The 22,906-nt window shown below is 32.8% G+C and overlaps 5 protein-coding genes and 1 long non-coding RNA gene across 9 annotated transcripts in view; 3 read left to right on the forward strand and 3 right to left on the reverse strand.

Annotated features, from left to right (window-relative positions):
- The window catches only part of LOC119633152 (serine/arginine-rich splicing factor 2), a 5,949-nt gene extending 2,405 nt beyond the window's left edge, over positions 1–3,544 (forward strand). For 2 of the 3 annotated variants that reach the window (XM_038026477.1, XM_038026478.1), the window contains 2 exons: positions 134–541; positions 600–1,126. In XM_038026477.1, coding sequence (XP_037882405.1) covers positions 134–518 — 385 coding nt within the window. In that variant the 3' untranslated portion in view covers positions 519–541; positions 600–1,126. Of the gene's footprint in view, positions 1–133; positions 542–599; positions 1,127–2,469 lie in introns of those variants that run through there. The other variant, XR_005246853.1, reaches the window with a different exon arrangement.
- Positions 3,545–3,571: 27 nt separating this feature from the next.
- On the forward strand, positions 3,572–6,262 carry LOC119633154 (protein C1orf194). The gene is made up of 2 exons (XM_038026481.1): positions 3,572–6,045; positions 6,106–6,262. Exons 1-2 carry the CDS (start codon positions 5,619–5,621, stop codon positions 6,225–6,227), a joined length of 549 nt encoding a protein of 182 aa, XP_037882409.1. The 5' UTR covers positions 3,572–5,618; the 3' UTR covers positions 6,228–6,262.
- Positions 6,263–6,311: 49 nt separating this feature from the next.
- LOC119633153 (probable tRNA (guanine(26)-N(2))-dimethyltransferase) lies at positions 6,312–8,432 on the reverse strand. 2 transcript variants are annotated; one of them, XM_038026480.1, is made up of 6 exons: positions 8,323–8,432; positions 7,854–8,248; positions 7,399–7,776; positions 7,158–7,326; positions 6,574–7,106; positions 6,312–6,504 (listed from the first exon to the last, which is right to left on the reverse strand). In XM_038026480.1, exons 1-6 carry the CDS (start codon positions 8,356–8,358, stop codon positions 6,327–6,329), a joined length of 1,689 nt encoding a protein of 562 aa, XP_037882408.1. In that variant the 5' UTR covers positions 8,359–8,432; the 3' UTR covers positions 6,312–6,326. The 2 variants fall into 2 exon arrangements, with proteins under 2 accessions (XP_037882408.1, XP_037882407.1); XM_038026479.1 differs by having other exon boundaries at positions 7,854–8,266.
- A 1,894-nt stretch (positions 8,433–10,326) lies between these two features.
- LOC119634007 (peptidyl-tRNA hydrolase ICT1, mitochondrial) lies at positions 10,327–11,248 on the forward strand. Its single transcript, XM_038027907.1, has 4 exons — positions 10,327–10,535; positions 10,609–10,794; positions 10,853–11,022; positions 11,121–11,248. Exons 1-4 carry the CDS (start codon positions 10,371–10,373, stop codon positions 11,212–11,214), a joined length of 615 nt encoding a protein of 204 aa, XP_037883835.1. The 5' UTR covers positions 10,327–10,370; the 3' UTR covers positions 11,215–11,248.
- Positions 11,249–11,308: 60 nt separating this feature from the next.
- LOC119633240 lies at positions 11,309–15,196 on the reverse strand. Its single transcript, XM_038026683.1, has 8 exons — positions 14,463–15,196; positions 14,196–14,408; positions 13,164–13,336; positions 12,938–13,078; positions 12,468–12,876; positions 11,860–12,404; positions 11,721–11,799; positions 11,309–11,663 (listed from the first exon to the last, which is right to left on the reverse strand). Exons 1-8 carry the CDS (start codon positions 14,934–14,936, stop codon positions 11,457–11,459), a joined length of 2,241 nt encoding a protein of 746 aa, XP_037882611.1. The 5' UTR covers positions 14,937–15,196; the 3' UTR covers positions 11,309–11,456.
- A 2,520-nt stretch (positions 15,197–17,716) lies between these two features.
- Positions 17,717–19,516, reverse strand: LOC119633665. The gene is made up of 3 exons (XR_005246883.1): positions 19,395–19,516; positions 19,239–19,323; positions 17,717–18,104 (listed from the first exon to the last, which is right to left on the reverse strand). It is a non-coding gene; the product is annotated as an uncharacterized LOC119633665 (long non-coding RNA).
- Between the last annotated feature and the right edge of the window lie 3,390 nt (positions 19,517–22,906).

Below are 22,906 nucleotides of genomic sequence, written 5' to 3' on the forward strand. Positions count from 1 at the left end.
AGTTGCTTACGAAACTGTCCTAGGCAATGTACTACAAAAATCTACAACCTTTTCGAAACTATGGAATTGGTTTTCGTTACAGCAAATAAATTTTCACATTTATTCATACAAAAATGCGAAATAATTTTTACAGATTCTATGATAAACGTGACGCCGAAGATGCATTGGAAGCCATGGACGGACGCAAATTAGATGGTAGGGAGTTGCGTGTTCAGATGGCTCGTTATGGACGCCCCACTTCGCCTAATAATAACCGGCGTAATAATCGTCGTGGTGGTGGTGGTGGCGGACGTCGTCGTTCCCGTTCACCTATACGGCGACGTTCGCGGAGCCCTAGACGCCGCTCATATTCACGCTCGCGTTCTCGTTCGCGCTCGCCAGTCAGACGCAATAAATTTTCGCGCAGCCCGGTACGACGTTCGGTTAGTCGTAGTCAAAGTCGTAATGGTTTGGGTGGAGGGGGTGGTGGTCTACCTGTTGGCGGGCGTAGCGTGTCGCGTAGTCGCAGTCGTTCTTAGACGATCCAGTGAAAAGAAAGCAGGTGCGTTAATGCTTGGAATACAAGTCACAAATTAATCTTAAATTTATTCAAATTTCAGCTCATGTGTGGGAAAGCGAAACGTTCAAGCAATCAACCTACACAAACTTGCTGCTGGATTGGTTCCGTTGCTGGTTAATTCAGCAGGTATAAACAAAATATTTAAATTTCTTATAATTGCGTTCTCCTTTTTTTTTTTAATTTTGAATCACACATTTGCAAAATCAAACAAAGCATGAATAACTTGCTGCGTTTCTTACTTTTTTTTTTTTTTTTTTTTAAGACAAAAAAAAGGCAAATACATTTAAAACACTAACCAAGAATCGCTTATTTGTAAACGCGTTTAATTTTACGGTCTTTCCCTATGTACATCTCCTTTCATTCTGTTCTCTTGCTCTATTTGGAGATATCCTTAACAGACTCTACAATTTTATATTAACTATTAAAAATACCGTCCGTCTAATTAGACGAATATTATTGACTTCTTTAAAAATTTAACATTTGTAGAGTCGTGTGAAAAGATATTTCGTTTCATATTCTATATAAATATTGGACAAAAATAAATGTGTATGAAATTTGAGTGTAAAACGCGGCGCTGATAGTTGCAAATTATTTTATTACTGCGAAATTTTCCTCTATTCTGTCATAGGTTAGTGTTTTTATCCATTTTGTTTATTATTATTATTATTTTTTTTTTTTTTTTTTTTTATATTTTATATCTTTTGTACACAAGACTAGTTACGATTAGTGATATAGTGATTGTAAATTTAAGATATCTCTATAAAGATATATATTATATACATAGCACTCCTATCATAAAATAATAAAATTTTAAATATTTTATCCCTAATGAACTATTTAACAAATAAAATGTTAATATCAACACGCGCAAACCTTTAGGACATCATGTTTACACCCACCATCCGAGAGTAAGCATATTACTAGTACTATATGATCTGAAAAGAACATTGCAAGTTTACTTCTTAGTCCGTTCGTTTCGAATTTGCAAAAATATGAGTTTATTTCTTCACGCATATATATACAGTTACTACAGTAGGTTAGTCCTTATGGATCAAAATTAGTAAACACTAAAAATTATAAAAACAAGTCGAAAACTTTACACATTTGGCTTTGATAAGTGAAAGTTAAATCATTTTAATAGGAGACATTGTTAGGGTTGGTTAGCCACATGTTGGGATAATAATTTTATTGTACCCTCATCAGTATGAAAATGTTGATAAGGCGTCTTATCTCTTTTTGTTTTATTTCTTTTTTGCATATTTAGAAACAGAAAGTAATATGTCTCACCTAAACTATTACAAGCCCCTTTAATTCACTTCCGAAACGAACAGTTTGTCAAACGGCGGGAGTAACGTTTGGTAATTATAAGGCTTTTTTTTTTCGTTTTTTACACTACTTTTAGCTTTTTAAGATTGTGTAAAATATCTTGCAACAGGTTGAAGGTTTAGGCTATTAGCGACTCTGTCTCTTTTTAAAATACTTTGGGGATCGTCTGATGTAAATTATTAGGGGAAAAGGATATCAATTTGGAGTTTAGCACAAATGTATAATAATATAATGTAGGCAGATATGAGCTCCAAAACACGAAAATTGTTATGTATATGCTTGAGAATGGTTGTTGGGTATTTAAAAAGTTCGCTTTAAGGCGAATGTACAATTCTTTCTTATTGTAGTTCTCATTGAACAGAACGGATAAAAGAATTCTTTGTTTATTTTTCAAGATCACTTAAGGCCCCTTTTACTACCACTCATTTAGTAGGCCGAAATGTTTTGTTACTTACGGTACTACTTAAACCTCATTTTTTATGTTGCTCTCTTATTTGTTTTACTCTATACTTCTTTAATGTAAAAAAAAAAAAAAAATGAGAAAAAATGTTAATAATTTTTTTCAATAATTTTATATAACGCAGGCGGTGGTGTATAAAGCGGTTTGATTGAAAGATGGCTGTTTAAGCAGAAAAACACACAGAGACAGGAAATAAAATAAAAAATATGTTCAGAAAAATAATTAAGAGGGAGAAAAATGACAAAAGAAAACAAAAAAAAAAAAAAAAAAAGAAAGAAAGAAAGAAAGAATGAGTTGGAGCAACAATACTGCTGTGTTCAACTTGTACATTGCGTATGTACCGAGTATAGAAGTTGCTGCTGTCTCGAGTTTGTAGCTGTAATCTTTTGATACTTTTGTCTGCTGTTGTTGGTGATGCTTGCTGACTGACTGTGTTCATTTTCTCAATTAATGCAAATAAGAATAAGAAAATTCTCCATGTAGCGGTTTTTTTTTGCTGCGCCTCGACTGCTGCACTAGCTTCAATATAATATTTTTATATTGCCTTTTTTGCAAAAATTTTGAATGAGAGCAGAATTTTCTCAACTTCACTGGTTTTTAAAGAGCGAACGGAAGTAGCCAGCAACTAGTTTTCATCTACAGCAGGCAGCAGCATTTTACAAAAAAACAAAACTGAAATTTTCATAAATTCGTGCGTTCACCGTACAAACAACAAAACAGGTTCGCGATTTTGGTGTTAATTGTGGGCGTTGGTGTAGAAAGAGAGAGAGAGAGAGAGGAAAAATGTATGTTTGCTGAATAGCAGGTTTCCTGAGAGTGTTTTTTGATACTCGACCAGTCTCAATTTCTCTTCTTTGCTGTGTGTGTTCGTGTATATTTGTAGCGGTTCGTTCTCGTACGATTTCTTTTGTTTCTGAAATAAATCTAGCACAGGTGGTTTTCGAGTTAAACTATTTAATACAGCAGTTTGTAATCAACGATTCAAACTTCAGAACTCTTCAAGCATATTTAAGAGAATCAAGAAGGTAATCGACCTTTAATTAAAACACCTTACGAGAATGTTTGGTTCGCACAAGTAAGTAATATCCTTTCAATACTAATCCATTTTTTAACCATTTCAGGGTTGAATTTATTTCAATCAATAATCAAAGAAATGCACTTTTAAAAATAAAGAAATAAAAATATTTGGAAAACTTGCAAAAAAAAAAAAAAAAAAAAAAAAAAAATGTTTATTTTTTCGAGAGAATAGAGATAAAACAATTTTTTTTACTTACTAGCAAAGCAAGTGCTAGATGGTGTTAGATTTGCTTGTAACTCTCGTAAGACTTGCCCGCTTTTGGAATAAACTACCAGCACCGTACCTGATGTCTTCGTCTTCGTCACGTGGAACAACAATATTATTCCATCTCGTCCTATAGCGCTTGCTGTGTCTGATCATTATAGTGTCGGCGCGCATAGAAGATAGCCGTGTTGAGTGTGATAGCCGGTCATATGTAGTGTTTTTAATTGATTTAACCATGTTCGTCCGTTTCTTTGTTCAGATTTGCGCAAACTGGGATAGTTAACTCAAAAAACATATCACATAATATTCTTCGTTAAGCTTACAAACGGAAGTGATCTTGTGCCAATGATGAGAAAAAAATTTCCAATTCATAGCAATAAATAATTACATTGAGATGCGTAAACAAATTCACCGTAAAACGAACAACTACTAACTAGTCTATTGCAAGCGTTCGTCTAAAGTGCGTTACGTAAACATCCTGAAGCCTGCTACGAAGCAATAACAAAACTTGACTGATCAATTGAGAAACATTCACTGCCCAGACGATAATAATGGTTTGCAACAGACGTGCACTCACTTCGTACATTTGAATATTGAACATTTTAGGTCAACCTAAGCAGGTTTAACCCGTTGTCATAAACGACGTCTGTCGACGTCCATCCCGTGTAATTGTAGATGTACAGGACGTCTATAGCAGTTCTGTTTTCTTAGTAATATAAAATAAAAAAAACAAAAAAAAGTATGTTTTTGGAAACACTTACCAATTTTAACTTGAACGTCAACGTGCTAATCATGTTCGCGCTTTGGTTAGTTGTTGTAGATTTAACTGTTTTAGAAAGCTTGTTGTTAAAAATGAAACTAATTTGTTTCAAGATGTGATTGCAAACTGAAAACTAATATTTAGGATGATAAATTTGGCAAGGTCATGTGCGTATTGTTATTAACTTGATAGGAAAGCCTTTTGTAGCAAAATTTGTGGTTAATTTAGGAAATTTTCAGCGTCTACAGCTAAATGGACGTTGGGACAACCGATTCAAATTCTAAATTCTGTTATAAGACTTGAAATGTCAATTACTTTTGCCAATAAGTGAGCGGAATGCCCAACATCTAACGGGATTTTAATTTATGACAATCGATGAAAGTGAATTAAATGGGCGGAGGTTGGTAGCTAATAGAAATACGCACTTTATCAGCGTGAATGTCTGCTCGAATTACGGTTAGTTACAACCAATGGAGGATTTTCTTTAATTAGAAAAACAAATGTATTCTTAAATTTATTCCCATCATGCCTATCGTGTTAAGCTCGAAAATCAATTAATTGGCATTCTAACCATTGTCTCAAAGTAGATCATTTTATCATGATTGATAACTCTAGCGGATTTGAAATTTAAATCCATGACTACTGGAGTGTTAATCGAGATACTTTGCCTTCTCGGCCGACGTTTTATTGAACTGTTCTTCCCTCGTATCGTTGCAATGTTCAAATGTTTCAAATTGGTCAATGTCATTATAAATTATTTAAAAATTCGCGTCACGCCGAATGTAACCTTGTTTAAAGTCCTTCCACATTTTCAAAGCCAAAATACGTAAACTGTAAGGGCGCTTCGTAGAAAGAACCTCCGAATTCTACCGAAATTATGACTGAAGAGGAATTCTTTGATCTGCATTCGTAGGCCTCCTTAGGGCTTGAATCTAATATAAAGATAAATCTTTTCCTTCTCATTTAGATAGCGGTGATGTTCGAACCATTTAGTTCATAACTTTCATATTTTGTACTTTTACACACTTTACGTTTCTTCAAGATAATAATAAAACGGAAAAAACTTTATCTTATCCGTAACGTAGTAACATTTTTTTTTTTGCCTGACAACGAATAAACAAATTCTATAAATTAGTTAATGTTATTGTTCAATATCAAGAAGGAAACCGTTTTTTTTTTTCTTAAGAACAAAAAAAAAGAAAAAAATTCCTCCAGTAAGAAAATATAAAGAATGGATATCTTTGGGGATAAAAACATTAGACGAACCGAGATGATGAGAGTGCGGAATTATTCGTATGCACCTTATCTAGAGAGAGAGGGAGAATTTGCGTGTCCTATGCCCAAACCGCCCGACTTGGAATCGCGAAAAGAGTGGTACACGGGTTTGAAGCCTCATGAACGACTTTTTTATCATCAAACACTGAGTTCGGTGAGGGCAAGCAAACGTTTTCTACCCACGAATAAGATACCGAAGGACTCTTTAGATTTTCGATTGCAATCCCGTTACATACATTCAAATGAAGTGTTTCCGGAGAGAGTCGACACCGTCTTACAAACAGAGACATGCTCGAAAACTCCGCAAACATTTCGTGTCCTGCGTAATACCAAAGATATCTTAGTGGACAAGCCGGAATTAATAGGACATCCGCTTAGAATTGGTACAAAAACTGATTTCAGAAACTTGCTTCTCTTTCACAGAATTGAATGTTTTCTTTTAGGTGGTATGAGAGAGAAGATATCCCCTCATAGCGTCAAATTAATAAATAGTGGACCTCATACACAACTTGTTAATAACGGTTATTCTCGCCAAACAGCGGACGGCAACTTTTTCCGTTATTAAATTTCTTAATATATTTTGTAAATTATTTATTTTATATACATAAAATTTGTATTTCTTTAGATTGTCACATATTCTATTAAAAATATTATTTTCGTTGTATCATCTTTCCAAATGGCTTTGTTGTTGCTTTTCATCTACACCTAGTGTTTCATCAATTTTGGGTTGTTTTGATTTTTGCTGATCATCAAGCTCATTGCCTTTAATGTTTTCTTGGGGTCTATATTTTTGCTTTTTGTTTTGATTCCGATAGCTCTTCGCTAATTTATCTTCACCTACCCTGTAATTTCAAAATCGAAGAGGTTGGGTTTTCTTTACAAAATTTTTTATACAATATATAAATATTTACATGATGGTAGCTCTTGTTCCAGGTCCCCAAAATGCAGTAGGGTTCGCTTGAAATCTAGATAAGGCGTCCTTTCGACTTTTCGGATTCGCTTCGGGATGTAAATCGTCAAAATTGTATTCGTTTTCGCAAGGTTTACTTAGGATTTCCTTTAGCGGGGTACCATTAATCATTCTTTCTTCTTTGACGGGATGCCTCTTATTCCAGCAACGTAAAATATCCCATATGACGGATGCGGGAGCATCCGTTTTTATAGAATTCTTATAAGCATGTGAAAAAGATACTCTGTAGCCCGCGTACAGTAGAGCCGTGCGAAATTTTAGAATGGGTATTATTTCCAATTTAAGTACGCAACACAATTTGTCCAACGTATAGTAGAGCGGTACGTCTGGTAATTCCTCCAGCACCATGGTTAACATACCGTTCAAGCGTTTTTGTGTACTTAATTCAGAGAGAGGTGCTTTGTTTATGGCCTCAATTAAACTTTGAACAAATGTGTTATCATGTATCGGAGCTGACCAAACCGGGCCGCCTAACTAAAGAATTCCTTTTCATTTAAATATTTTAAAGAAGATTTTTATATCTACATGATGTTTTTGTCCACAGTGCTCACAATGGGTGTTTACCGGAGGGCCTGTTGGTATTCCAAATTTTACTTGCTTAGGCTGTGTTTCCGTGTGATTAGGCTTAATTGAGCCCAAAGGTTGCAAATTGAATGTACTGCAGCCGGTGCATTGATAAATCATCGACTGCTTACTGGAAGATATAGGTGCAGTGTATTAGAGAAAAAAAATAATCATAATAAATTCGCCAAGAATTCTTCCACACCTCATGCTAAATTTACACTTGGCCTGACTGTTGAATATGCGCACAAATACACGTACGTAAAAGTCGGCTGATATACTTAAGAGCGGTACGCAATATTTGCCATAACGATTGGCATAACTTTCGACGCAATGCAGGACAATACGCAGAGCCATTTCGTGGCAGGATTTCATTCTCAAAGGTACTGATCCATATTTCACGTAGCACGCCTCAGGTGCATTGCCGGCCAATACGGCCATATCTGTAGCCGTCACTAGTAAAAGCCCGCCATTTTTAAGCGATTGTATAGCTGCGTCCAGAAAACGGTTCGGACAGCCATAAGGATCCAAATCAATACAATCAAATTGCTTCGAAAGTGCTGTCGATAAATACATTAAAGTCCTGGTGGACAATGAATAAAAAGAAATTATTGATTGTTGCAATGAAAATGACATGATTATTGCAATGAAATGACATACGTGGCATCTGCATGACTGACTTCAATTAAATGCTCTACTTTATTGTGTTTAACGTTATCACGTATAGCTTCCACGGCGTGCTTAGAAAGATCATTAGCTATGATTTCTTTAACACCAGCTACCTCTTTTGCATAACGAATGCTACGCAAACCGGTAGCGGATAAAGCCTCTAAAATGCGTAACCCGTCTTCATATTTTTTTGCGGCCGAGTATTGCTTTACAGTGTCTTGATTATTCCCGTTCGACATTTTTTCTTGCCTTTCTTTCAGCAAATATTGAAAATAACAATTAATTACGGTAATACTTAAATCTCGATTGAATTCTTGGACGGGATTATAGAAAACTCCTCCATTTCCTCCAGCAATAATTTCCGCACAACGTTCTTTGATGATTTTCTTAATTGGATATTTTACCTTAAACAGTAGAAAGGTTAATTGCCAATAGGTTACTGAAATTAGACGCACGATACCTGAGATTGGGAAGAAACTGTAACTTTTGTTTCCATATTTCTTATTAAAAATTAAAACAATATATTACGAAAAAATTAATAAAACACTACAAATCTACGACTATCAAACTGTAAAATGGGTTAAATCTTTATTTGAAGACTTGGCAACTCTAAAATATGATAATAATAATAATAAACAGGAATGGGTGTCTCTCCTAAACTAAAGTTTTAAGTTTTGAAAGCATTAGTGACATTTTCGGTTAGTTTAACTTTACTATCGCTATTACATATCCATTTAATTCTTTTTTAAAATTAACTAATCATACGTAGCTCCTTACTACTTCCGAGTTATTTTTTCTAATACTGTTACATGCATTATGAGGGTGAATTAATTGAATAACATATTATACTAAATATGTTTATTTATTAATATGATGTGAATAAGCTTTTATGCAATTAAAAATAAAGCTTTTATGCAATTATTTTTCTAATATCCAGTTTGAGAATCGTTATAAACACAGTATTAGATTACAGAATCATTTTCAGTTTTGGCTCATTTCATTATTGTACTTTTGCAACACCAATCCGGCTTTCTTGTTCCAATGCAAAGACTAATTAGATTTTATGGATTATAGTTGCTAATAGTTTATTGCCACATTTTCCTCGATCATTTTTTTTTTTATTTTTCTTTTCCACACTCTTATTTAATTGCACCTCAAACGTCCAGAACTTCTAATCTGGACACTATATGTAGAATAATTGTCTCTGCAATTGCCTTCTTATTATTCCAAAATATTATCTTTTTTCTAATTCATCAACTCATTCAGGAATCTGTATCTACAAAGGACAGCAAACCTATAACCATTGATGAATTTATGCGGAACAGCGAAGTTGTTTAAAATTCAAAATTTTTATTTCGAATAAAAATTGCTGGTACATATGACAAACATTTCTAACAAAGAATATATCTTTATATAGTTTGCTGATGTTTGCCTTATTTGGCGAATTCAAGTTACTTTTTATACCCTACACTAATTGTAGAACAGAGCATATTAAGTCTGTGTAACACTCAAAAGGGCTTAAGCTTGGGCCACATTTTATTATATTGATCGATTTAAAATAATTTTCTGAGACGATTAAAGCTTGTCTGTCCGTCTGCCCATGGGTTTTTGTGTTCAATCTACGGGTCGAACAATGTTGAAAATAGTTCCGACCGGTCCACGTCTTATTTTGAAAAGTCGTTATATGGAGAAAATTTACATTCTCAAATTTCATTAAGTAAGTCTTTCTAAATTGATATGCAAAGTTTTGCTCCTTGGCGCAATTTTTGGGCCTACCTCTTACATAATCGTTTCTGCGAAAGCTTTTTATAGTCAAAAGTATATAAGTTCGACGAAGTATTTTGCCTTTTCTAGTATTATATTATTCCTTAATTGTTTTGCGGACGCTATGCATCGCTCCGAAAATCATATTCCTGGGAACCAGGCCAACCTCTTGAAACATCTTTTGGATTTACATGCTCAAGAGAGCTGCAAGGAAATAGAGCCTATATGTGCTTATTACTGGAACCATGATGTACGTAAGATAATTGCTGGCAAACCTAACACTCAATACGGAAATGGTACCGTAATTTTTGATATTCCCCATATCAAAATAGTCAATAGAAAGAGCGTGGTTTCTACAATTTGCTCAATTGGCGCTATCTTTCTAATTGCTTTGAAGATAAAACTGTTTTGCGATATTTTGACCTATTGCCATATGCCACTTTTAAATTTTATAGCTTCTACAAAAAAACAAAAAGAAGGTTAAAAACTCAAACGAAAGCAAAAAAATAATCTTCATAATTATGGCAAACCCTGAGGGAGGAAAATGATAATAAAACAAATATGCAAACTTGAAAAATCTAGCAAGTAAAAGAAAATGTAGTCTAACTGAATCAGCAGAAATAAGTGCCAGGTAAACAAATACAAATAAAATAAGTGAAACTTGGCAACTCTAGACCGAAAAAGAAACATCTGTTTTGAATAGCCTTATTATAAAATTTTGAAAAATTTAAAAGAATTCATAAAATGAATAGAATATGCACAAGATATTTAAATATACTTAATAAAATTTACTTTCAAAAGTCTTACACATCAGCCGTCGTGTTAGACCGTAACCTTTGCTTTAAAAGTGATTTGTCTTTAGATAAAATTTATCCGAATAGTCGCTTAAAGATTTTTACACCAAATCCGGTAAGAACAAACGAAACGAACTCTTCGATGGTTTTAGAGGCAAAACACTTATTGTATACATTTTGTTGTACAGCCAGCAAGTACAGGCGATAAGTTTTCTGGTTATATACCTCTTGAAAAATTGGAAATAACATATAGTCGCAGCTCTGGGCCAGGCGGTCAACATGTCAACACTGTAAATACTAAAGTCGATTTACGCTTCAAATTGAGCGAAGCCAATTGGCTACCTGAAAAAACGAAGCAAAAACTTATGATTGGAGTAGGCATCTTTTAGATTTATTAAAATATTAAATTTGAGTTAAAACTTCTTACTCCAGCTTCAAAACAAAATCACCAATGAGGGCTACTATGTGATTAAAAGTGATTTAACGCGGTCACAACAGCTAAATTTAGCAGATGCGTTGGAGAAATTGCGTTCATTAATAAGGGAATATGAAATTGAAACAGCCCCTCCTAAGGAAGAAACTTTAGAAAAAATTCGTAAAAGGTAAAAGATACATCTATTAATGTGAATGTGTGATATGTTTGAGCTGTAAAGCCACTTTAAGCTAATAAATGAAATTATATGATATTACGGTTTTTTAGGCAGCTGAAATCGGCTCGTGAACGATTATTTCTCAAACGACAAAGATCGCAAATTAAAACCGATCGTCAAAGCCCATCAAATGTCGATTTTTGAATATGAATGAAATATAAATAAAGTTATTTATAAATTTGTGTATTTATATGACAATTTTCGCAAAAAGAAGATTTTCTTAAATAAAACAAAAAGAGAATAAAATAAGAAAAAAGGAAAAGAAAAGATCTCTACCTAAATATACAACAATAAGAATCGTAATTGGTTTGTGTGAATATAGAATATTAATAAATAAATTTTGCTATTGCATATAGGTCTACAATCAAGCAACAAGAAAAGCCATTTCATACTTCGGCATCGTCTGAAGGGTAAGTGGATTGTAAAGGATCCTCTTCGGCCGGTGTAACTATAAACTTTCGTCGTCTTCGGTCATCGTTTATGGTAGGCGTCAACGAATGTGATGTTGAGCCGGCTGTAATAGTATTCGGTGTTACAATATTAACACAAGGAATATTTGCCATCTTCGAAAACCCGGACGGGAAACATGGACGCTGTAAAAAATATGTAATCTTAAGAAATTTTCATGGAAATAGAATTAAAAAATTTACGTTTTCACTAAGTACTTTATAGGAGGTGTTTGAATCTGCCAGTCGTCCTGCGGGCTTCCTCCCCAATCCGAACCTATGTCTGAAAGGTTTAGACGTATGAAAATTAAAGTAGAACTAATTTTCGCACACATTTTTATACCTCTTCTCCTTTACAGGATGGTGTTGATGGGTTATAGTTGAATATAATCTTTCTATGCGATGTATTGTAGTGTAATTTTCTCTCATCGGTTCATAATGGGTGTCATACGGGTGCCTTGCCCCTAACGGCGACCAAGTATTTTGATATGATGCTTCATCCATATGTATAGTACGTAAAAAGTCACTTGTGCTTATGCCTAAAGCTTTTTGATCCTCTTTCGGCAAATTGGCGTATTCATCAATTATGGCGGTATCTGTATCGAAACCAATTCGATTAAGATCTCTGGCAATCTTAATATCATGTTTCCAAAATTCACGATTATTGCGGGATATAACGGGTGCAATCTCTTTAATTTTCAAAACCAATATGCCCATTAGATAAACGCATATAACGTTGCATATGGTTAAGCAAGTACTTATTGAACCCAAAATGGCCAATTCGGTAGCTTGATTTTTTGAATATATACTACTGGGTACTACGTTACTAAAACGCGATTCATCGTTTTCATATATTTTATAGATAACGGCAAAAGACCAAAGCAGACCCTAAAAATCCCAAACATGAAACAATATCTAGAAGTCTAAGATTAAAAGAATGTCTTCTCTTACAGAATTTACGGCTGGTGGTAATAGGGAGGCTGATATAGCAACACCTACCAGCGATCCCGTATTACCACCCAATATGCCAATTGCCGCTGCTGCTCCTGAAGCTATAGCTGTAAATAGTCCCACTATTAGCGAATGCAATTCGCAACGTGACAACATCTCGGTGGTTAGGCCTTCGCCGATACCATAGCGTTCATCTATAGCGCAAACTATCATTCCAAATATAAAGCCCACAAATATGGCCGTAAATATGCCAAACAATTCATTTTTTAGACCCAGTTTACCCAAAGAACTATCCTTGATAACTGTACCGAAAATTGCGGCTATTATTGGGCCCATAAGAGGCGATATCAGCATGCTCGAGGCCAAAAATATAGTACTATCCTCTACTAAACCGAAAGAAGCTAAAATTCTACAAAAAGATTTTTTAAATAATATAATTATTTTTATATATTTTTATATTTATTTCTTACGCTGCTGCTACCAATAAAACAACAAAATCAAATGTTACAGCAGCATCTTGCCTCACATCGCGAACAATCTGGGCTACGTTTAAACGACTGCGTACCGAATTCATAAAACGTTCCCAAGCGCCTTGTTTTTGAGCTAAATTACTGCGACAAAAAAAAAAAAAAAAAAAAAAAAAAATTGAGAATTTAATTTATTATCCAAGTATGTAAATATTTATGATTATATTACTCGGCATTGTCATCGGCATTTAGGTCATCATTATTTTCCTTTCGTGAAAAAGTTTTCGAAGCTAAACAATTCATTACGGTAATACTAGAACCCTCACGATCGCCAATTCCCCATTCATTAAAATTGTCCAAAAGTTTTTCATAGGTTTCATTAAATTCAATTGTGAAGAATATCTAAAAAGGATATGAAGAAAAGACATGATAAAGCGAAACTTGGCTTTGCCAAGATCAAATATTTTTCGTTCATCAATAGATTTAGTTGGGTCATTTTTAGAGAATGTAATGATGTGCAAAATTTTTTAGGTCCGATTAGCTTGTCGAAACATGTGTAAGAAGATAACTATCCGTCTAACTATTCGAACTCTTTCTAGACTTGCTGGGGACATGCAATTTTTGAACCTTGTGGTAAACCGATATCATTGTTGATCATTTTGTTAAAACCGATTGTAAATAATCTTCTGCTTTTTCTTCTTACACTTACATGGAACGGGGTCATGAGTTCATATTCTTAACTTTGTTTTATAAGACCACAAATTTTTTATAAAATCATTATCCGACTTAGAATGATGAATAAAATTCCTTATTGATTTTCGAAAATTGAAATATTAGTCGAATTATGGCAACATAACCTAAAAAGAAAAAAAGCAAAATGATATTGTCCGGGTAGAAGAATGAGGAATCATCCTAAAGAAGGCTCTAAGAAAAGTGAAATGAAAACCTATACTATACTTTTCCTAAGTAAAGTGATAGATAGACTAGGTCTAGTGAACTTTCTTATAACAATGGAAACGATTTATAAAAAGACATTTCTTGGCTTTAAGTGGAATTTTTATTTAACTAACAACACTCATATACATCAAGGAGGAATTTGACAAAGGAATCTTGCTTTGCTAAAGACTATCATATACAAAATAGCAAGGAGACGGGAAATTTGCTAAAAAATCTCAGGAAATTTTAGACGAGGTGTTCGTAGACGCTTTCTTCACAATTAGAATCAATTTTTTTTTTATATCTATTAGTTTCTTTATTTTACCTGATGAATTTTACTGTCAGCGTCCTTGGTCCATACAGCACTTTGGATCTGAAATTTTCTTAAAATTTCTTTCAAAACCAATTCCATGCAAGTATGTTGACATATTTCTAACTCCATTGTAGTAGATTTCTTCTTTTGAGCTTTGCGTTTTGTTGAAGCGAGATAATCGCGTAAGCCTTCCCAAGATTTACGGGTAGCAGGTATACCGGACTCCTAAAAACATAAAACAAATTAATACGTTGCCCTGAAAGCGATATATTCGCCTACTCCTGATATTGGCATTTCCTTAAGACTGGTCGTACTCTCTAAAGTTTTTACAACATCCACTGAATAATCATTTACGGACTTCCTACGCTTTGGGAATGTACCATATTGAATATTGGCTATATCATGGCCAATCGTTGTGTTTCCACTATTCAATGATTGCACATCTGGTCTATCGGCGTTGCTTTCGTAAATGGTTTCATTATTCGAACCTTCTGATATATTAACATCTGTTAATATTGATTTGCCTGTAGCGGTATTAGTTGTTGTTGTAGTTGTTGTTGCAGCTGCCGTTGTTATTAAAACGTTTGCAGGTGGCTTTACGCCTATTGCGTCGATCTTTGCTGTCGAAGCGTCTATTGATGACTGATCAGCTCGTTCGCATTTTGTTTCATTAATTTTTGCAATGAACTCCTTTTTCAAACGGTTTTCTTCAGCTTCTGTTGGTATTGTGATAATAAACAAAACCGCAGCCATTGTTAATTTCCACTTTAATTTTCCACTTTTTTTAAATTAATATTTTCTTTTTTTTTTTTTTTTTGATATAAATAGATATTACATATGGATCGAGACGATATTTAGATATATACCTATGTATGTATATATGTACGCGATATTGGTTAAATCACAACATTTTGTCTGCAAACGATCAGCGACAAACACTTTGAAAATACTGAGGCAAACGTAATGCGTTTATCGTTGTTTTTGGAATATAGAGCATTTTCCTTTTCTTTCAGCGGATTGAAGAGATAACGGTTTCGCTTGATTAGAAGCGCTTTGTAAATAAATAAATGTTTATATATGTATCGATTGGTTTTTATTTTCTTTTCTCTTGTATTTTGTTTTTGAAATTCTTTTGTATATATGTACATATATATATATATATATATAAAATAAACTAAACGGGGTTGTTAAGTAGAATATAAAACAAATTTCTGCTTTGGACTTTATTTCCATATAGCATATGTTCAATAAATATCATTAAAAATGTTGATAAAAATTTTCTGAAGAATTATAACATTATCTTGAATAGTGCGTCGGTCGAGAATTATTGGTTTGTTTTTCTTCTATTCTTTTCTTTTTATTTTCCGCTTTATATTATTCAGATCACTTATATCAACTGCCAGGTTTGATTTAAAAAAAAAAACAAGGTGTAATCATCGAATTGTATGTGGCGAAGAAAAGATCTCATAAAACAAGTAAGAACATATAGACGGGTAAAGGCGACGAAGGCTTTACATTTCCTAAGAAACCTTGAATGCTATGCTATTCATTAAAACAAATGTACATGGTCCGAATTTAATAAAATTGATTTCTTCGTCAACTATTTTTACCATATAAAGATACATTTTGTGGTTGGTTGGGGACGTTCAAAAAGGGGGTTCAAAAAATTGCCCAAATTAAAACAAATTTGTTACTATTTTTTACTATTGCTTATGGACTTTTGTCCAGAATTTTTGAAAATTGCAATTTTTTTCCATATAACAAGTTTTCAAAATAAGGCGTTAGATTGGGAGTGATAAAAAAAAAGGAACGGTTCGAAACATTTTCAATAGCGTTCGTCCTTGGGCCAAACCACGTCAGCATATCAAATTCCATCAAAATATCATAAAAATTGCGGCCCGAGCACAAATATACATGGACAACCATCACACGGACAAACGGACAGACAAGTTTAGATCATTTCGGTAAATGGTTTCAAATCTATCTTCAGTCTTTCGCGGTCAGCACAAACTTAATATACCCCGTAACGCAAGTGTTGAAGTGACAGTTGCCGCATTCTTTTTCTCCTTCCTTTGAAATTACGTTCTGACATTTCTTTCAGCTTCGAACTTTTGGAAGTATAATAACTTAACCTTGGTTTAGTACTAAAAGTCAAACAAATGATCCGATCTTAAAATTATCGATTACAGATCCCTTATTGCTTTTAATGCGTAATCTAATAAACTCAGCTAAAAAAATATATGGCTTTTGAAGTATTTGGTTTTGTGTGGACTTGTCAATCTGCGGTTGGAATCACTTTCACTTGAATTTGTAATATTTTTAAATCAATATTGGTTGGGCTGTAATCTGTTGATGTTTTTTTTTTGCTTATCAAACTACACAAGTGGTTCGTGTCTTAATTTACGCCGCGAAAGGGACAATTAAGCCAGTATTTAACGATATTCTTCCTTCTGTTTTTCATTCCAAGAAGATTATGATCTGTAAGGAATAAATTGACGGGTCGCTGAAAGAAAATAAGACTCTAATCTCTGTTAATATCTATTGCTGATCTTTTTTCCAACGATACATCGTTTAATTTGTTCAATGTTTGATATCAGTGGACATTTGCACTAACAGTTTTATTCGGTTTTTTTTTTTTATCCGCCTGAGTGGCCGGGTAGGCAAGAGTCTCGACTAGCAACTCAATAGTCGTGGGTTCAAACCTCAAGTGCGGTAGAGTTTTTTAATAAAAAGCCGATAGCCCTAGATGCTAGTGCTTTAAGACTTTAGTCTTAGAATTTATTCTCTGGCTAAATTTATAATAATAATAATAATAATAATATTCGGTTTTAGCATTTTATAATACGCTACACCTGATGTGCACAGTACAACTCTATTGCAATGATTATTCCGCATCGATGTCGATGTGGATGTCTCTCCTAGACTAATCCATGACTTTTTGTGGTTGTCATTGTTCGAATAGATTTACCCTTCATCGCCTGTCACAATACGCCACAGAGAAACCATTTTTTTTTTGTCCGGCAAACTATAATGCCGCAATTTTCAATCACTTCGTATGGAAGCCATATTCCCTCTTTTTGGATCTTTTTCTTCATATGTAAAGGTTTAGGAACAGTTGATTCATTACCTGCTAAGCTGTTAGAAAGTTCTTTGAGAGGTTGAAGTGGGTTTTCGTCCAGAAAATCTTGCAATTCATTGTCTTCGAACTTTTTTGCTCCTCCGGGCCTTTTTTTGCCATTGACGTAAAAATCAACACTTTAAAACCGTTGAATCCAAAACTGATAACTGGGATATGTAAGCTTCTAAAAGTGTTTAATCGGCTTCGGCAGCAGCATTCTTCACATCAAACAACAGCAGTGATATTCATCGAATATATATATTCTTTGCATTACCCCATCATTTTCACCAATAGATTTCGACAATCAGAACACATGCAACCAACTAATAATATATTCTTAATATATAATATAATTCTTAATAAATAAATTTAATAATAACTTTAATCGTTTTTTTTTTTACATTGGTTTCAATTTCTGCTACCGATTTTAATAGCGTCCGGTTTTACTTCTGCCCCATCGGCCATTTGGTTACTAATATTAATTTTGTTACTTTTCGTGCATATTTAAGTAACTCATACGTCCAAGTTTCATTCATATAGTATTTATTTAAAACGAAATTTTTAAAGTTTCTTTTGAAAATTTTTTGTAAATTTTCAATTTAACGGCATACAATATTTTATAATGAAGAAACTTTTTAGTCCTGCAAAAGCTTTTCGTATTTACATTTGTATTAGTACTGTTACTATTTTGTATGTTTACTTTCGCCCAGGTTCTTGCTGTAACAGGAATTTCCACCGTCAGTCTGGGAAAATTCAATCATCGTTAAAGACATTGCGGGACAAGAAATGGCAGCGCGTACATTCTATGAAAATAAATTAACAAATTTTCATAAAAATCATATAAAATTGTTTGCTGTTTATATGAAAACGGCAAATTTAATGCAAAACGCTAACGTATTAAAACGATCACTTTAAACAACGAGTATTGTAATATTAAAAAAATAAAAAAATATGAAGTATATATATGTAAAAAAAATATATTAAAAAATTAAAAAAAAAAAAAATTCAGTAAAAAAAAAAAAAAAAAAAAAAAAAGAGTGTAAAGTAATCAAACTTCTTTTCTTTTTTTTTTACAAAAAAGTAGTAATTAATCCAAAATTATAAAAATGACTAAATTTTAGCAAAAAATAAAAAGTAAAAATTAAATGTAAATTAAAGAAAAGGTAAAAAATATTTCCTATAACGATGACTTACTGGTTTTTTCTTTTAAAATTTTTTTTTTTAACCTTTTAAACCCAAAAAAAAACAAAAAAAAAAACGGCAATGGGGTGTTAGTTATGAGCCTAAGTGGTTGGTCTGCTTATGCAGAAAAATTCAAGTGTTATTTTCTTCGATAGGTAGTTCCTAATTAATTTAAGTTAACATGAAAGAACAAAAAAAAAAAAAAAATAGATAAGAAAAATGTCTATTAATCGTCTATTTAATTTTGGAACTCTCCATATTCAATTTTATTACATAATGCATAATTTCCTAGACGCTGCACTCTTGAAGAATACACAATGTTTTCTTAATATTTTAATAAATGTACAAAAATTTGTTTATATAATCGTTGTTGATGGTGTTTGTATTGGTTTTATGGCTTGCTAAGGAATTGCTTTTTTTGCCTTACATTATTTTACGTTTCATAATTTCTTTGTGACATCATTGTCTGCCTGCCTGGTCTAAGTTTTTATCATACATTAAATAATAACATGAAACTTTTCCTTCAACTAAAGTAAAAGTGGTGATGAAAGAAAAAGCTTTTACTTAGCTTTTCAATCTTCACTTCTATACGGTCTCATACCGGGATGTTAATACTGTGAGCAAAAAATTTTGTTTTGAATATTACCAAAAAGCACTCCACTGGTATCTCAAAATTACCAAAAAAAAAAAAAAAAATCAATCTACTGTTATCTCAAAATTACGCAAAAATCGATCCACTGGTATTTTAAAATTACCAAAAAGCACTCCAACGGTATCTCAAAATGATCAAAACTCAATCCACTGTTATCGCAAAATTACCAAAAATCAATCCACTGTTATCTGAAATTAAATAGAAATAATTAAATAATTAACTTATAAATAGCAATGAGTAAAGATGAATGCAAACTTACCTTTCGAATATAGCGAATATTGCGAATATTCATACAATATGTTCTCCTCTCCTCATTCGTACTCACTCTCTCACACATTGCAATTTCGTTTATCGAAGTTTGTACATATTTTTCTTCTTTTGAACTCTAGCAAACTGTAAATAAATGCATATTTGATAAATGAAAACAAAAATCATATGTTTTACAGCCTTTGAATTTGTTATTGTTTTCGTTTGTTTGAGAGAGAATTCCAAAATTGACGAAAAAATGAGAGCGGGTTTTTTTTATTTTTTTTGAGAAAGAGGCGGAGAGAGTAGTAGGTCTCATAGCACTCTCTCTGTATAAATAAACATAATAAGCCGCTAAAAAAAGACTGACAATTTTTTTTTTTTTCTTTTTGCTGATGTTAAGAAAACAGATTCCAGAGGTGAGCAATTTAATTACTTGCTGAAGGTGAGGGGGCAAAAATTTTTTCAAGTGCGAATATTAAGTTTGTCTTTTCATGCGTAAACTAAGTATCTTATTATCCTTTAAAAATTTACTATATACCTTGGCGGGTAGTAGTAATAGACATCGCCCTACAATGAATTCTTCTAAAATTAGATGTTTTCCTTATTTTGCGTTTATTGTAAAGAATTTGAAAATGTTATGCTATGTGGAAATATGCACAGCTTTTGGAATTTGAATGCCATTTACCCGTCACTAACCTTTGTACGACGTTAGACATCTGTCAGCAGATGGGGAAAATATGTATGTAACTATAAGGTCCACCAATTTTTTTTTTTTTTTTTTTTTTTGCTAATTGGAAGTCGTCGAGTCCGAAAAATGCTAATACTGGAAGAATTGTATTATTTCTGTTTTAAAAAATCCTTTAAGATGTTACATGATCACCTCTTCTCACTATATATAATATGATTATGCTTACTTTCTTTCCCATTCATCAACAGAGTAAAGAAAGAGAGAAAAGAAGAGATTAAAATATGAGAAATTGTTTTTTTAGTTCCGCAAGTTAAGTTTAGTATTTATGTCCTAGGAAAGCGAAAAACGAAAGAAAAGAGCAATGGAGAGGCTGTGACTCTTCAATAGATATCGTAGACCAGGCTTAAAGTATTCGTGTCGCGAAGTTTTAAAATGAGGCATTATATGGGAAGCGGTTGAAAAAGTGTTTCCATCCGAATCACATTCACTAATGTTCGTCCTTGTATTGGTGTGCCAAATTGCATTATAATATCTCAAAAATTGCGGCCTTTAGGTTGAACAGAAGAAAACAAGACGGATAGAAGGACAGACAATCTTAAATCGTTTCAGAAAGTGATTCTGAATCGATCGGTTTAATAAAAGGTTGATCTCTCCGGAAGAGGATTAGGATATACAAACGAATATACGAAAATAATTTGTATAAATTAAAATTTAAATTAATATAATTAAATCTAAAAATTGAAAAACAAGCTGAGGATAAAGATAAGTATGAGTATGCGAGTATTTATCAGTATTACCTAAAAGTATGCTAGTAAAAGTTGGCTTCAATGGATAAGTTAAAAGGCGAAAATCACTCAAAAGCTCGATACTTTCTTTGCATACTCTTAATATGTCCGATATTCGTATAATATTGTTATTCTTACTTTAATCCTCTGTTTTTTTATTTACTTAAGAGCTGTACTTAGTATGTGTGTAATGCAAAAGCGCCTACTTAGTGTTATATGTTTTCATTTGTAGCGTGTTTTGATTATTAATAATGCCCAAAAACTCGAGAAGAAAAATGTTTCGCAGTCGGAGTTGGTTTGATGGCGCTTACATATAGTATGAGTAACGAACACAGTTCGATGTTTTGACTCTATTCCCCAACAAAGGAAGTATATATGTCGTTAAGACAGATCTAAAACCATTTAGGCTGCACAAGCCCAGCCATGCTCGAGCTTCTTATATCCTTCAAGAGGAAATCAAGCAAAATTTTCGTATTGAGCAGAAGTAAATGCTTTTTTCTTTTTTTCTTTTTGTCATCGAAAATTGAGTCCTTTCATTTCAGACACAAATATTAAATTGCAAATTCTTTCGATAACAAGATTACACCTTGGTAATATAAACAATAAGGCGATATAACGAAAGCGATTGAGAACATGTTCGATCTGAACTATTATCAATAGTTGTCCCTCTCGATAATTATAAACTATAGGTTGAACACGAGATAACAACACAGAAAGGCAGACAAATGGACAGACGCACAGACAAGCTTAAACCGATTCAGGAAGTGATTCTAAATCGATCGATATAATAAAAGGTGGGTAAATCTCAAGTCCTTCTGGGTGATTCATACATGCGTACAAATACATTGTAATACATTATAAGCCTCGAATAGAAGGGCTTGTACACATTAGTTTGGCTTTGTTTTCGCTTTATATCCAATTTCTTTATAATTTATTTTCTCGAACAATTTTTTGTAGGCCACTTGCATGATGCTAGAGGGGCTTATTAAAACCTTAAGTGAGGAGGCAAAAGTAGAGTAAAGAATAGAAAGCTCATTGCCATCCAGTGATATGAAATCTAAGGATAGATATCTACAGGGCCATCCGAAATAAAACACATTGCTCTTTAAGATTTCGATCAATTTTTTTGTATAAATCATCTCAGACAGTGACAATTAGTTGATTAGTATCACTCATATATTTTGTAAAAATGAAAAATACCTTAAAGTTAAGATAAAAACGTAACTAAGAAAAATTGTATTAAGAAAATTCTCATATAATATTTTCCGGAAAATTTCTATTGCAGCGGATGAATGGGTGCAGTCTTTAAATTTAATGCTTAAGGCAACAATTCTTTATTTCGTATGTCTACTGCAATATGTGGGTGTTACGTTGTTTACATACACTTGCACACTTATGTGCTTATATTCTTTTGAACTTTTTGGCATCATTTTTAAATTTTACACACACGCGTACAGGGATGCATTATTTAGTAAATTTGTTTTTTTTGTTGCCTTTGTCATATGTTTGACAATGCTTGTTGTCATTGGTATGTTTTTTGCGTTAATTTAGCCTTGTACTTGGCATTTATAATATTATTATTTTAAGCATCCATCCATTCCATTTAAGGGTAAGATGTTTTTGTTAGTCATTTTAATCAATGCTGTCGCCAGTCCTTCAAAATTTACTTATTCGCTATATAAAAGAAAATGTTCATGACTTTGATTTTTTTTTTTTTTTTTTTTTATATTTGTTATTACACACATATTGTTCGCAGAAATTCATTTAAGAAAGAGAGACATACTTTCTTATACTTATTTACGCAATATTGTTATATAAAAAAAAGTTCATCAGAACTAAACGTAAATCTTCGAAGACATTGAAGGATTTATTTAACAATAAACTAGAAGAAGTAAAGCTTTATTCGCCTTGGACTGAATCTTGGATAACCATTCAAGTAAATAATATTATTAAGATTATAACGGAAAACGAATTTATGTTAAGATATTGCACACACACACATATATATATATATATATACATATTATCTTATTCGATCAACCTTTGGTA

Source organism: Glossina fuscipes, unplaced genomic scaffold (assembly GCF_014805625.2).
Source record: "Glossina fuscipes isolate IAEA_lab_2018 unplaced genomic scaffold, Yale_Gfus_2 2, whole genome shotgun sequence".
Lineage (NCBI taxonomy): Eukaryota > Metazoa > Arthropoda > Insecta > Diptera > Glossinidae > Glossina > Glossina fuscipes.